Below are 14,717 nucleotides of genomic sequence, written 5' to 3'. Positions count from 1 at the left end.
TTCGTAAATAACTAAAAAAATATGTGTTGTAGCAAAAAATATTTTATGATGACATTAAAGCTTACTAAATTCTCTATAAATTAGATTCTATACAGTTTCTCCAAATTCTCACACGCTCAGGAAAAGTAAAAAATAAAAATTAAAAAAAAACTTTATTTTGAATATGTAGGTATTTCTTTCTAATTCTGTATGTTTTGTCCTTAACCACCCTGAACAAGTTTCTGCAGAAATTACTTAGGTTCCCGCTCACGCATTCAACAACTACTTTGTTGACTGAGCTGCAGTGCCCTGATTCACAATGCGCAATCGGATTCGGAAACTTCATCGCGCGACATCCAGTAAACGCTCGCCGCTTGGCATTGATCAATGAGCGCACGGTAAAGTTTCCGAATCCGTGACGAACCTAAATCGTGAATCTGCAGGGTTGTAATGACTTGCCTTCGGAGGAAAAAACCCACTTAAAGTAGCAATCTCCCACGAGTCACATCCTCAAAAGCAGTCACGTCAGGGCTGCAATGCCTTCGGAGGAAAAAACCCACCTAATGTAGCAATCTCCCACGAGTCACATCCTCAAAAGCAGTCACGTCAGGGCTGCAATGCCTTCGGAGGAAAAAACCCACCTAAAGTAGCAATCTCCCACAGCAGCACAGCAAACGCCCAAAAATCACTCGCGCTGCAGTACTGCGAGCTGTATATCGCCCCTGGGGCGATCCAGTGCAGCGGCACCGGCCTTGCCCGCGTGTGCATGTGTACATAGCATTACTTTCCCACCTAAAGTCACTTTGTGCTACGAATATTTAGGTATCTATTGAGGAAATTTGGTCAATTCATCAATTTATGAGCAGCATTGGGTCCGTACACTAATGCGAAGGAGTCACATCCTAAAAAGCAGTGACGTCAGGGCTGCAATGTCTTCGGAGTATGGAGGGTAGATGGAGGAGAACTATCTTATATGGATGTTTGAAAAAGTGTCCAGCTGTACGCCGTAAATAACAGTTGAAAAATGCTCCAAGAGTGGCGCTAGCTGCAGCAAAGGGTATGGAATGAATGTAGCCGTTGGTGACAAAATATATAATTGAAGTTAGCCGAACAGCCGAGTCACAGAATTACTGGGTTAATACTAATATATTTTGAAAAATATAACCTATAATAGCTGAAATAAAAGCTGCTAAATGATTTAAAATTTACCCTGTTGCTACTGTAGCGCCACCCTAATTATATAATAAGCGGACACTTTTTACATACAGAGATAGTTCTCCACCATCTACACTCCATACTTCTGAGGAATAAACTTACCTAAAGTAGCAATCTCCCACAGCAACACTGCAAACGCCCAGACATCACTGGCACTGCAGTACTGCGAGCTGTATATCGCCTCTGGGGCGAGCCAGCGCAGCGGGACAGGTCTTGCCCGCGTGTGCACGTACACCCCGGAGCGGGAGAGACCGAAGTCTGCGACCTTTAGCACCCCCGCCCCGTCCACTAGGATGTTGCGAGCGGCCAGGTCCCTGGAAGGGCAGAAGAGTTTAAATATGCTGATAATAATAATATAATAATAATATCTATGGACACTTCACACCACGTCAGTCTGGCCCCGTACCTGAAGGACTTGTGTTACGGGTACCAGACAACCGAAATATATTATTTAATACTTTATACTATACATATATTTAAGATTTTTATTATATGATGCACATATTTAATACACATCCATGATCCAGGAACTGTGAAAACTTTTTTTTAGGGCGGGATTCGAACCCGCGACCCCCGGCTTGAGCTACCAACAGCCCACCAACTGAGCCACAGAGGTCGTCTGATGACGTCCGTCAGGCTGGGTTTCCACCAGAGATGTGTCGCGAGGAATGTGTTTAAGATCCAATATCATCGCCGCGCTGCGCGATGTCATGGCAAGCTGACGTCAATGAAGCGATTCTATTGGTTCTCAAAAACACATTCCTCGCAACACATCTCTGGTGAAAACGCAGCCTGATTCCGTTGAGGAAAAGTTCGTTTATCGCGCCAGAACCTTTTCCGGTTCAACAGCGCTTTGGACGTGGTAAGGTGACAGAGAAACACTTCGCATTAAAAACAGGGCGTCATATCAAGTTTTAGGAAACTCCCAAATTAACAGGAGAATGAGATATATCATTTTATAATTATAATTAGCTATAATTCATTAATTATCATCAGCTATAATTATATTATGTAATTAGCTCGATAACATAAGCTTCCAAGAATTTAGCTTGGCGAAAATTATTTGTTAATTAATACCTTGGGGATGCTACAGACAGACACGTCTTTTTGGGCGATTTCACCAAAGAAATGGAACGCGTTCAGTGCATGCAGTGCACACTGAACCGCTTCTAAACGTATAAACGCGTTTATAACACCGAAATGCATTTCACTAACATTAAAACTAAACGCGTTCACAACTAATCAAAGTTTTATCGTCTGAACGCCAAATATTCGTTGTTTACTTCATAAAACCCGTTCAAGTCCTGTCAGTGTAGTGTCATGGCGGATCGAAAATTATAGACGAAAAAAAATTTAAAATGATAGTTTGACAGATGCGTTTGGTTAGTTTTTGTATCGTTTCTTGCTATTTTGCTGATAAAATTAAACGTGAAAAGGCTCCAAAATTATAAAAACATGTAAAATAATCGCGTGCCGTCACGTGAACTTAGTTTTAAGTATCTATACGTGGGAGAGCCATGCTTCGGCACGAATGGGCCGGCTCGACCGGAGAAATACCACGTTCTCACAGAAAACCGGCGTGGAACAGCGATTGCGCTGTGTTTCGCCGAGCGAGTGAGTTTACCGGAGGCCCAATCCCCTACCCTATTCCCTTCCCTACCCTCCCCTATTCCCTTCTCTTCCCATCCCTACCCTCCCCTATTACCCTATTCCTCTTAAGAGGCCGGCAACGCACCTGCAGCTCTTCTGATACTGCGAGTGTTATGGGCGACGGAAGTTGCTTTCCATCAAGTGACCAGTTTGCTCGTTTGCCCCTTTATTTTATTAAAAAAAAATGGATTACTTATACTAGTATGTATAGGCTTGTCACTCAAAAATCTGTAATTTTTCCTAGTAGTAGTGTCGTAGTGTGTGTAACGTTTTATTTGTTAAAAATATAGGTATACTAGATGTCCCGCGCGGCTTCGCCCGCGTAAATTAGGAATTTTACAGAAACCGTAAATTTTCCTATAAAAAATATTTCCCCCGTTTTTCCCACGTTTTCCTGAGTTTCTTCGGTCGTATTAGTCTTAGCGTGAAAATATAATATAGCCTATAGTCTTACTCGATAAATGGTCTATCTAACACTGAGATAAGTTTTTAAATCGGACCTGTAGTTCCTAAGATTGACACGTTCAAGCAAACATACTCTTCAGGTTTATAATATTAGGTAGGTATAGATTTTTTTAAATTATCGCTTGACAAACTATAATATGGTAGTGATGATGATGATGATGATGATGAATGTAATTTGCATAGTAGCATAATATGCTTTCTGTTCTTAAAACAACGCCGATACTCCCAAACTTGTATCTATAAAGAATCAGGAGTTCTCTCAGTACCTTCCGAACCACGGTATGCCAGGTATATCTCGGTGCAAAATCTTACTTGCTGGTAGCATATGCTTAGAATACTTCTCACGAAACCGAAGTCACCACATGTTTCCCTATAAGTTTTGAGGAGTTCCCTCGATTACTTATGGATCCTTCATCAGATCACCACTTTTGTGAATATAATACCGAATTGGGATGATACCCTATATACCAAAAGAAAAATTTTGAAAATCGGTTAACAAACGGCGGAGTAATCGTTGAATATAAGAAAACGAACATAACACCTCCCCCATTTTGAAAGTCGGTTAAAATTGTAGCCTATGTATTATTCTGATGTATAAGCTATATTATTGTAAAGTTTCATTAAAATCCGTTCAGTAGTTTTTGCGTGAAAGAGTAACAAACATCCATACATCCTTACATCCACACATCCATACATCCATATAATAACAATAATATTAGCTCGACGCACTCCTTCACCATATAAACTATAACTGTGCGAAATTTCATGCACCTACGTTTCCCCATTTTTCGTAAAAAGGGTTACAAAGTTTTTCTCTCACGTATTAATATATAGATATTGGACATCACGATGTTTAAGCATTTAGACGGCAACGCCTGAAATTAAACGATCCGCAATGCCTCGACCGGTCGCTTGGCTACCGTTGCTACGAGACTATCGGTAGGCGCTTCGAATATTTTCGAGATCTGTCCGACGACGTCTCGTCTCTCAGTATAATAGTGATCGTAATATTTTAATATTCCATTTATCGATCTCGATTATTAGTTTATGGAATGCCTTTGTAGGGTTTCGGGACAACGAAAAAATTCGGCGATGGATGGAAAACTAGAAACATTCTTTTCATAAAAATAATAGAATATCTTTCTTTAATCATGGGCAACTTTTTTCAATGTTGGTTGGCAACATCGTGTTAATTCTTAATTCTATCGATTCATATTCATCTGATGCGTATAAAAATTAATAAACCCAACTACATAAACTTTAATCTGGAGTTTAAACAGTAAAACGACCACTATTTTTTATTTGAATCTCCAATTTTGCGTCTTCGAATTTTAGAGCAATCAAATCATTTACACAAATCGGGATTTGGAACTAATTTAATTTTACGGACGAAAGACCAAAAATCCTCGGAGAGGTTTATGGGAAGCGGTGTGGACTTGTGGAGGGGAGATCAAAGACTATGCCCGTAGATACGTACGGCCCTTTGAGGATTAATTTTCCTGGAAGATGTCGGCTTTTCTCTGCAATTCGGAGAGTCCATTGGAAAGTAAAACAAGCGTTCACCAGCCAGCCGCTAGACGGACTAGAGTGTTATTACTTATTACATTCGTCCGATTTGCAGGAACTTTAAATTGTTATTGCTACATGATTGTCTAACACGTATTTGCCTTGGTTAACGCTTGAAGAATTGCATAAGTTGGTAGCAAGTTGCTTTGTTGCCTCGCCTAAATGCCGTTTGTATCAGAGAAATCCAGCATTTGAGAAAAAGTGAATTGTAACTTGTTGGTTACCATAAGTATACAGTGCACACTACGCGGAAAGGAGTTGAAATAACCGTGTGACTTCTATCACATAATATATAATATAAATATGTAATTGATGGTACTCTCGGTTCTTGGTGAAAATTCATGTTGAACACTAATAAAACACAATTTTTCGTGCACTTTTTCCACTATACATATTAAGTTATAACTATTTTAACAAATAACCTAGGTTATTTGTTAAAATCTATAGTTATATCTTAATATAGAGGAGTACACGAAAAATTGTGTTTTAATAGTGTTCTATAATACATCCAGGCTAAATATATGGCTACATTTGAAAAAATAATATTTTTTTGTATAAGATTTGTAAAAGAACTACTCAAAAGAAGTTTATAATATTTACATAGCTGTATAACTAGGTCCCATAAAATATCACGATTGCTTAAAATCGGATCATTATAGTCGACACTTAAAAGTTGAAGCGTACTTATGACGGTCGCTTGTCGGAAATAATCAACGTTTTGAGACTTCAGTGCCTCTACCAGAGTAGACAGAATGATAGAGTACCTATACCGACTTAGAACTGATGTTGAAATTTTTAAATTTGACGTATTATGACGAAAATCGTCGCTAGGGTTGTTAACTTGTTACCTCCGAATTCAAAAATATGTCATATTCGACGGACGTGTTTCTCTTTGGTCGTATTGTTGTTTGTGTTTTGGCACATATGATTAAAATTGTCAGAATAAAATTTTGAAAACTTTATTTTTAATATTTAAAAATAAATTATATCAGCCAGCGCGAGGCACATTCCGTTCATAATCCTAGTGAAACCCGACGAATTTGACAGATATTGAAACCTGTCCGTCTCTTTGCAGTCGAACTACTGGTCGTTATGTCTATTGTGCCTCTACAGTGCTCCCAAAGTGATAATGCGCATAGAAATTTTCGTAATTTTTCAGCAACGGTCGTATTTCCCGAGCGTCGGAAGACGTCGCTGCAAGCGCTGTTTTAAACTTAACTTTAAGAAAAACAGCGCTTTGCAGCGACGTAGAGGCCTCTGACGTTGCTTGGACGTTACCATGGTAACGCTACGGTGGCTCCCCGGTGAGTTATAGCTCTTGACGGACCGGCGACAGCGTACAGCCACCGGCTATATGATATTTACTTCTATTTCCTTTGAACAAGGTACAAAATGCAAGTGCATTGTTTGGGGCTCTTACGTTTCATAGATTCGGATGTTTTCGTGATTACGACAATTAGCGAAGATTTCCATGCGCATGTGCATGGGGCGGCGGAAAACAAAAAGGTCATACTCTCATAAAAATAATAAAAATTCGGCACTGAAAAGAGAAGTACTTAGCGTTAAAATCCCGGGACACAGCAAGAAGGTGGTCCTAGGACTAAGCAACACAGTGGTCTTGGCCTGAATCCAGCTCACCTGTGCGTGATCTCCTTCTCCTCCAGGTGTCGCATGCCCAGCGCCACCTGCAGCGCGTAATCCCGCATGGTGCTGCTGTCCAGGTGCAGGGCTGGCTCCGCAACATAGTGGTCCCGGGATTTGGTTCCGCTATCCCGGGAATCAGCAACATAGTGTTCCTGGGATTCCGCAACGTATAACTTCTCCGGGGCATCCCCGTCGCTCAGGTTTGTGTATTCTGCTGAGGAAGATGTATTTAATTATTGTAAGTGGGTTATTTATTGCTGATTATTATTTGTAAGCTAGTTAAAAATTGTACAGTAGTTTTTAATGTTTCTCGAATTGACAGTCTCAATTTTTATACGGAAACTACAGACGAAGCATTTTGAAGCAAGTGGTAGGAACAACATTGCTTTTTAATTTTAACAGGCGTTTAGATTTACACAAGTTTTACTTTGAAGTTTGAGCCTTTGAGGCAAGGGCGTCGCCAGCCGATGGCGCAGGGGGGGGGGGCAAGTTGACTTTACCTACTACAATTCATACTTTTCTCATTCTCTATGAATGAGAAAAGTCTGTATAAATTGTAGGTAAAGTCGACAGCACATAAAGCTTTTCACTTGTACTACGAGCCTTACATCTATTACCAGATTTTAATATTATTATTGGCAATATATATTATAATTAGTGGTCGTTGTTTGCATTATATTTGGTAACTTTTTTAGAATCTCTAGGGGGGGGGGGGGGGGGGCAGCTGCCCCTCCCTGCCCCCCTTGGCGACGCCCTTGCTTTGAGGTTGACCAGTCAACACTCGACACTGGAGTTATGACTCGGAAAAAAGGTTTACTTCACTAGTAAAGTACAATGGAAAATGCTCAGTTATCATAATAATTACTAGAAGTTTACAAGCACCTTTTTCAAATGTCCTAAAGACTCAAATGGTAATTTTATACATCAAGTTAATGTCTAAAATAGTCATTTTAGTCTATGGATGACGTTTGAAAAAGTTGCTTGATGTCATCAACTCACTATCAGCCTCCGAGGGTCGTCCGTTGGCGTCATCCGACAGAGATGGCTTGCTCTTCCCCCGCGCAGCTCGCAACAGCGTCAGCAGGTCTCCCCTGGGCGCATGCTCCAGGAGTGCTATGAGCGGCGGCCGCAGCGTGCAGCAGCCCACCAGCCGGATGACGTGCTTGTGGGAACCCACGTGCTTCAGCATGGCTATCTCGCGGAGAAAGTCCTGCATCTCGTCTTCGGTGGCGTGGTCTGGAAAAATGGATGGATAGTCTCAGGAATGGATGGATGGATAACTCTTTGCGGCACAGATTTTTATATTTAGAGTAAAACTAATATTTTTGTTTATTCTTTATTACTTAGGCTTACTTGTAAGTAAGTAGATTTTGCGGTTTTTCATATGTGGGTTGATCGGGGGGTCAGATCAGAGGCGGTTACTATTGGGTGACCACAGTGAAGAAAATAGCAAAACACCGCTGCTAACCACTGGAAATAGGTCTAATTTTCAAAGTCATCTTTTTTTTGTTTATGATATTAATACATATATTATACAAGATTAATCATTATATATCAACAATTTGAGCATAAAAATAATTCATATTCGTAAATATTAACTTAGCAATGAAATAAAACACTTGCAGAACAATGAATTTTAAACAAGTTTTCGTTTGATAGTTTACTAATTCTCCTTCTGACCCTCAGAATACGCCTATTCGGGCTATTCAAATGTTACATGTTAGTTTCGTTTATATTGCATGTTTATTTTATATAAACTTCAACCAATATATCTCACCATATCTTAAAACACGCGAATAAATTATAGGTGGTTAATTCTACTGACCACTGTGAAGAGTTAAAGGGACTTCTTGAGCTCCTTTCCTGATAAGGTGCCGGATAGGCTTATTTGACAGATTCTCCATACTCTATCTGTCAAGTTAAGTGGTGGATAGCCTTATCAGGAAGTGGTGAAACAGGCCCTCAAACTTTCAAAGGTTGATGCGTGGACGCGGTGCGAGAATGGAACAGCCTAGCCCGGGAGACGTAATCCCTTTAAAATCTAAGTAAACACTTGCTGTGCAATAAAGTTTTTCGACAGGATTTCAAATGTCATGTCAACCTCTTTTAGGACAGATGGCCGACCAATTTTTCCGTTGGTTTTACCGAAGAGTTATCTCAACTATAACGGCATCTACACTCAGTAGAGCCAGGTCAAGAAGAATGCGTGTAACTGATGCTTAAAGTCGGTCTAGCGCGGACCTCACATTACAACTTTCATTTCCTCGTCATCTTTATGTAATGATAATTGAGTCTAATCATTGCATTAAATTATTTTCTATTATAATCGTATTAAATTGCTGCAACTTGCAGGAAATCTTATGAACTTCTTATGTGCAATACGAACTTTAGGTTGGAGATATTAAGTAATATCTCCTAAGTAACTAACTTAACCTAAGTAATAAAGAGTGACTTATGTTGACTCTATATTTTTCTTCTAGGCTGTAGTTAAGAGTTATGAATGACTAATTAGTTAAATGATGTTTCATCCAGAAGCCAGGACTTTTATTTGGGGTGCTGTACTGCCTAAATTTTTTTGTTACTCTTAAAAGTCTTACATAACAACTTCTATAACAGAGGTTCCCAAACTTATTTTGTCTACTGCCCACTTTGAGTACAAATTATGTTTTAGCGCCCCTTTGTTTCAATTTAAAATGCATCCAGATAAAATAAATCATCCCCAAGGCTCTACACAACGCCCCCATTTTTCCTTCAGACCTTCAGCGCCCAAGGTGGCGTTTTCGCCCACTTTGGGAAATGCTGTTGTATACTATTTAATTGTAAATAAACAATATAATATTATATAGGCTGTAACAAAATAATGTAATAATTAATAAATAATAATGCCTTTCACATTGAACTTATGGGACACATATTATTATACACAACCTAAACTTTACAGTATTATTACTTTGCACTTGGCAGCTGTGTTTTGTCATTTTGTGTCTCACATATAATGTATAAACTTGAGTGTGTCGGTCTGTCACCTCCTCATGCTTACATACCGCTGAATCTATTCGGTTGAGAAAAAAAGCGCTATAAATATATAAAAAGCCCAGTAAAATCATTCGAATTCATAGAATCTTCGCAGTAAATAAGGCAACCGGTTTTCCGCTAATCAATACATCATATGAGGCTGAATAGGCCAAATTAGCGGGATTAGGCACAAAGGCCCTGATTGACACGCGGCTTTCAATTTCGCTCGCCCGTGGATCACTGTACGGGGAACTGACAACTGGCACGTGCTGGGATCGTGTTATTTAATATTTTATGCTGACAGAATTTTTTTATGAGTTATGACGCCTTAATAGCGAAGAGAGTTCTTTTTGCGAGATAATTTAGTTAGGTACTTGGTTGGGTTGCATTCAACAATTTAATCTATAGGATTGGCACTCCGCACAGGGAAGCATTTAAGTGTCTTAAATTTTAAACTTAAATTTTAAACACACTATGCCGAAGTTACGCGGCGGAAGTTCGGCATGATTACGTCAGTATTGTCGAACGCATACAATAATAACGCGACGTAATTTCAGCATGGTGTGTCATCGCCCATCGGTAATTTAAAATACATCGCAGGCGTAATCATGCCGAACTTCGGCCGCGTTTTTACACCATGCCGAAGTTACGTCGCGTAACGCGTTATATTGTATGCGTTTGCGACAGGGAATTTTTGTGACGCCTTAAAGCGAAGAGATAAAGTTCTTTTTGCGAGGTAATTTAATTGCGTACTTGGTTGAGTTGCATTCGATAATTTTGCAGAAGTTAGAAATCAAAAATCAATGAGATTGGCACTGGGAAGGCATTACATCGCCAATTGGGGCCAAAGCAACAAACCGTTATAAAACTGGCATCGACTCAACTAATATTTCCACAACTGCAACTTCTGTAATTTAGGTAGCTAATCAGAAAAACCATATTTTGATAATATTATTATTATATACTCCGGGAGCCAGAGGGATATTCTAAACTGTCATAGGATCCCGCAACGCAAAAGACATGGCAGGAGTATAGGAACTAGGAAGTCATAAAATTACTAGGGGAGGAGGATTAAGCAAAATAACATTATACCAAAATTTCTCACATTCAATCCTCAAATTAAAAATACGACAACTTGGCTGTCGAAATTATCGAATACACCTCGTCTAATGCCCACGGCTTGTATTTGCTCTCCTGAGATGGGATCAAGAAATGCGTTCCTGAAACTTCTAATAAGCCAATCTTTTATAAAAGCAAACAATAACGTAAAATCAAGTAGCTTTAACGTGGGAGAGCCGTGCTTTCGTAGAAGCGAGGCGGATCACTGGATAAATCTAATAAAGGTCTCATAGAAAACTGAAGTAAACTGGGCTGAATCGGCATTCTGCACCTCTCTTTCCTTTGTTTGTGTACTTACCTCATTTCTTTAAGTATTGGATAAAAGCTTTGTCCACACTGTGCCTTTTTCTGTTCGTCAAGGGCATGCGTTATAGCGCAGTCAACAGCGAACGTGAGGAATGCCCTCTGACCGTATCCAAAACTTCAAAAATACAATATTGGCGTTTCGTTCCTCGACGCATTCAATTATTGAATGCGTCAATATGAAAGTTGATGACGAAAATTGAAGATGAAAGTGCACACTGTGGACCCAAATTAAATAGTTAAATAGTTAACTTTGTGTGGACCATAGCTAATGTGGACATAGCTATAAACGATGTTTAGCTTACTTGACGTTTCATTCGTGTACGATATTGTTGCTATTTGGTATTTCTTACTGATAAGCATTAGGAGCGCGATATTAATGATCTAATTCGTAGATTAAGGCCCCTCTAAGCTATAAGTGGAACCAATAGGCAAAGGTACTCGCCGTTGGAAAAACCGTTGTCTCCCCCCTTTTCATCTTTGACTATCTTAGCAGCTACCGTATCTCTCTCTCTTACCACTGAGCATCTTAGCAGCGACCGTGACGGTCTCCCCGCCCGGCATGAGCAGCTGGGCGGCGTGGACCCTGCCGAAGGCGCCGCTGCCGATCAGCCCGCCCAGCTGCACCCGGCAGCGGCTTACTTCCCACTCGTCACCGGCATCCATGGCATCCATGGGCTAGAAGGTAGAAGTTTTGGTAGAGTTCCAGTCGTGTAAATTTATAGACCTGTTCCTTAGGCCCCTATTCATTTATCTTACGAGTAGGAACTGCAGGGAACCAGGGCAGGATCAGTACATTTTTCGGCGATAAAGCTTTGCATTATTGGTTCCAAAATTCAAACCAGTGTATGTTAGAAAAAAGTCTTTATCGTGGATTACAATGTTTATAGAATTTTAAGTAGGTATACACTTATTAACAAATAATCAGATTTATAAGGCAAAATATATTACCGTATTTAATGAGGTTACGGATTTATGGATTTTCGTTTAATTTTTTTATGAAATAAGGGGGCAAACGAGCAAACGGGTCACCTGATGGAAAGCAACTTCCGTTGCCCATGGGCACTCGCAGCATTAGGAGAGCTGCAGGTCCGTTGCCGACCTTTTAAGAGGAAATAAGGTAATAGGGGAGGGTACGGATGGGAAGGGAAGAGAATAGGGGAGGGTAGGGAAGGGATAGGATGTTGGGCCTCCGGTAAACTCACACACTCGGCGAAACGCAGCGCAAGCGCTGTTTCACGCCGGTTTTCTGTGAGAACGTGGTATTTCTCCAGTCAAGCCGGCCCATTCGTGCCGGAGAATGGCTCTCCCACGTATATTTACTTATATTGTGGATATTCAATCCATGTGAAAGCGCCTTACCGGAAAATCTTTATGTGTGTACAGAGGGCTCTCCTCCACGCGTCCTCTGGTCGGCACATCGCCGTTACTGTAACAAAGAGAAAATGTAATGTTAGAAAACTTTATATTAACATAATAATAGAATGCTGGAATAACCTGACCAGCTGGCCGATTCTGTATCGTACATTTGTGAGTTAGTAACGAAACGGAGGAGTGAGTAACGGAAAGTGCCACTTTTTGTATTCACTTGCATACAAAAGTGAGACTTTCCGTTGCTCACTCCTCCGTTTCGTTACTCACAAATGTACGATACAGAATCGGCCAGCAGTTTTAAAATCAAGGATCGATCCAACCAAAACTGTAAAGAGAATCGAGACTGTGTCTATTTACAGGCACGATAGTATAATATTTAACGTCTGAAAGAAAGACAAGCAGCAATAGGTCGTTGGTCGAAGTTTGAAGGTGTTCGGTTACCTTTCTATAAAGTCAGGAATTGCAAAAATCAGAGTTCAGAAGGTCTATCTGAAAACTGTTATTTTTTCTTTGTCTTGGTAAAATTAATAACATCAAACATGTTAGTTGGGAGTGGTTGGGTAATTCTTAGTTCTGACAGAGACCTATATTTTTCTTAGTCTATGGTTCTGAATTCTGATAAGCAAAGAAGAGGTGAAGTGATGATGATGATGTCCGGAACAAGTAAGTTATGTCGTTATCGGCATGGGTCGATCGCTGATCGGAGTTGATTATAAAAATTATTGAATCTTCAGAACAACGATATCCAGCTATGCGTTGCCACATTACATTGTTTAGTGATGTGCACTGTCGATAAGTTCTATGATCCACCACTTGCATAAGGCGACGCCTTGATAATTTGGCTGCAGCGATATCGATTTTTCTCAGCAATGACTAAAGCTAAGAAATTAAAGTTCATTGTCAGTATTCTGATGGATTTCAATTATTTTTATAAAGATTGTTTTCTTTTTGAATATTTAAAATTTACGACTGTGATTTTATGCAATTTACACCTTATTATTCTTATTATTATTAAAATTTCCTATTCTTTTATCATTTTGAAAGAAATGTAATTTCTTTATTAAAAATGTGTTTTTATTCCTTTTTGAAACCACTTTTCTATACGTCTGTACAAATAAATAAATGAGACTAAAAAAAGTTTGTTACAATAATTATTGCCTTAAATTCGTGGTCCGACTCCACCCATACCAAAAAATAATGAATTAGTGGTTTCACACCACTCCGATCACCGCGGTATGAATCGGAATACAAAATATTTCAAAAACGGTTCTTCGCTGTTTCGAACTGCGGTTCGAAATTCTGTGGTGCGAACCAGCGAAAGACCCGATTTAGGCTTCCAAAATTTGTACATGAATTGGTTCAAGCATACACTTTAGTTTGCCCGTAGCTTATAATATGAAATGTATAAATTATGGTTTTTAAATTACGCGACAAAACCATTTTGTAGCTTACGCCCTTTCCATTTTTTGCTGTTCCATTGCTTGCTTTCTATGAGAGGCCGGCCGGAAATTTTATAGGCGAAAAATTTTGTCCCTAAAAAGGGACAAAAATTTTCTCGTCCTAACGAATAGCTTTTCTTTTATTTCGGTAGTAATAAAAAGCAAGTAGTTATTTTAAGGTAAACATAATAATTTATTGATTAATATCATTGCTACGTTAAATGTTTTCTGTTTATTTAGTAAGCAATGTTAAAAATTCAGAGAATACAACCATAAAATATTAAAACTGCTTCCAGGCTTTAATTTCAACAAAGTATAAAAAATCTAAACTAAGTATATCATTAAGACTACGAATAATAAAAACTTAGGAAACGTAACTCCCATACTTCCACCGTTTTGAATTTGGTTACTTTTCGTACACTAAAATATGAAAATAGCTACGAAACACTTAACACTCAAACGAAATAAAGCCGTTGACAATAATTGTCACTTCTATAATGACATCACTTCTTCAATGGCATTCGGGTCTCTTTTTGCATTAAGTTAAACATGTATACTTCATAGCTCGCGGGACAATTTTTTTGACACTTACTCTTCCTTAGGTTTTATTATTCGTAGCATTTAGATGATAATATCATTGATAAATGTTAATGTCAATGTTAATAAATGATACCCAAAAATGTACTGATTTTCGGAAACTGTTTATTGTATAATAATACCACAGTTTACAGTTTCTATCGATAGCGACATCAATCGAAAACAGAGCCCTTTTTTCCATCGATATCTTAGGAATAGAGTGTCACAAGTTTTATCGATATCGATGAAAACCTTTTCGCAAATTATCGACATCGCTTCATGGCTCATGCACAACACTGTGAGCGTGTCATAGGTCATCCATTGCGGGACCGGTGTGACGTAACATTACGTAACGCGTCGTCGTCGCTCGCT

At 39.3% G+C, this 14,717-nt stretch overlaps 1 protein-coding gene across 2 annotated transcripts in view; it reads right to left on the bottom strand.

The window, feature by feature from the left end:
- The window catches only part of LOC121733146 (fibroblast growth factor receptor 4-like), a 134,789-nt gene that overhangs the window by 999 nt on the left and 119,073 nt on the right, over nucleotides 1–14,717 (bottom strand). For both annotated transcript variants that reach the window (XM_042123315.1, XM_042123313.1), the window contains exons 9-13: nucleotides 12,319–12,385; nucleotides 11,475–11,634; nucleotides 7,519–7,755; nucleotides 6,514–6,733; nucleotides 1,297–1,508 (exon numbers count right to left, since the gene is read on the bottom strand). In XM_042123315.1, the coding sequence (XP_041979249.1) occupies nucleotides 1,297–1,508; nucleotides 6,514–6,733; nucleotides 7,519–7,755; nucleotides 11,475–11,634; nucleotides 12,319–12,385 (896 nt within the window). The remainder of the gene's footprint in view (nucleotides 1–1,296; nucleotides 1,509–6,513; nucleotides 6,734–7,518; nucleotides 7,756–11,474; nucleotides 11,635–12,318; nucleotides 12,386–14,717) is intronic.

The sequence above is a fragment of the Aricia agestis genome, chromosome 13 (genome assembly GCF_905147365.1).
Source record: "Aricia agestis chromosome 13, ilAriAges1.1, whole genome shotgun sequence".
Lineage (NCBI taxonomy): Eukaryota > Metazoa > Arthropoda > Insecta > Lepidoptera > Lycaenidae > Aricia > Aricia agestis.
This window is presented reverse-complemented; position numbering and strand designations above follow the sequence as displayed.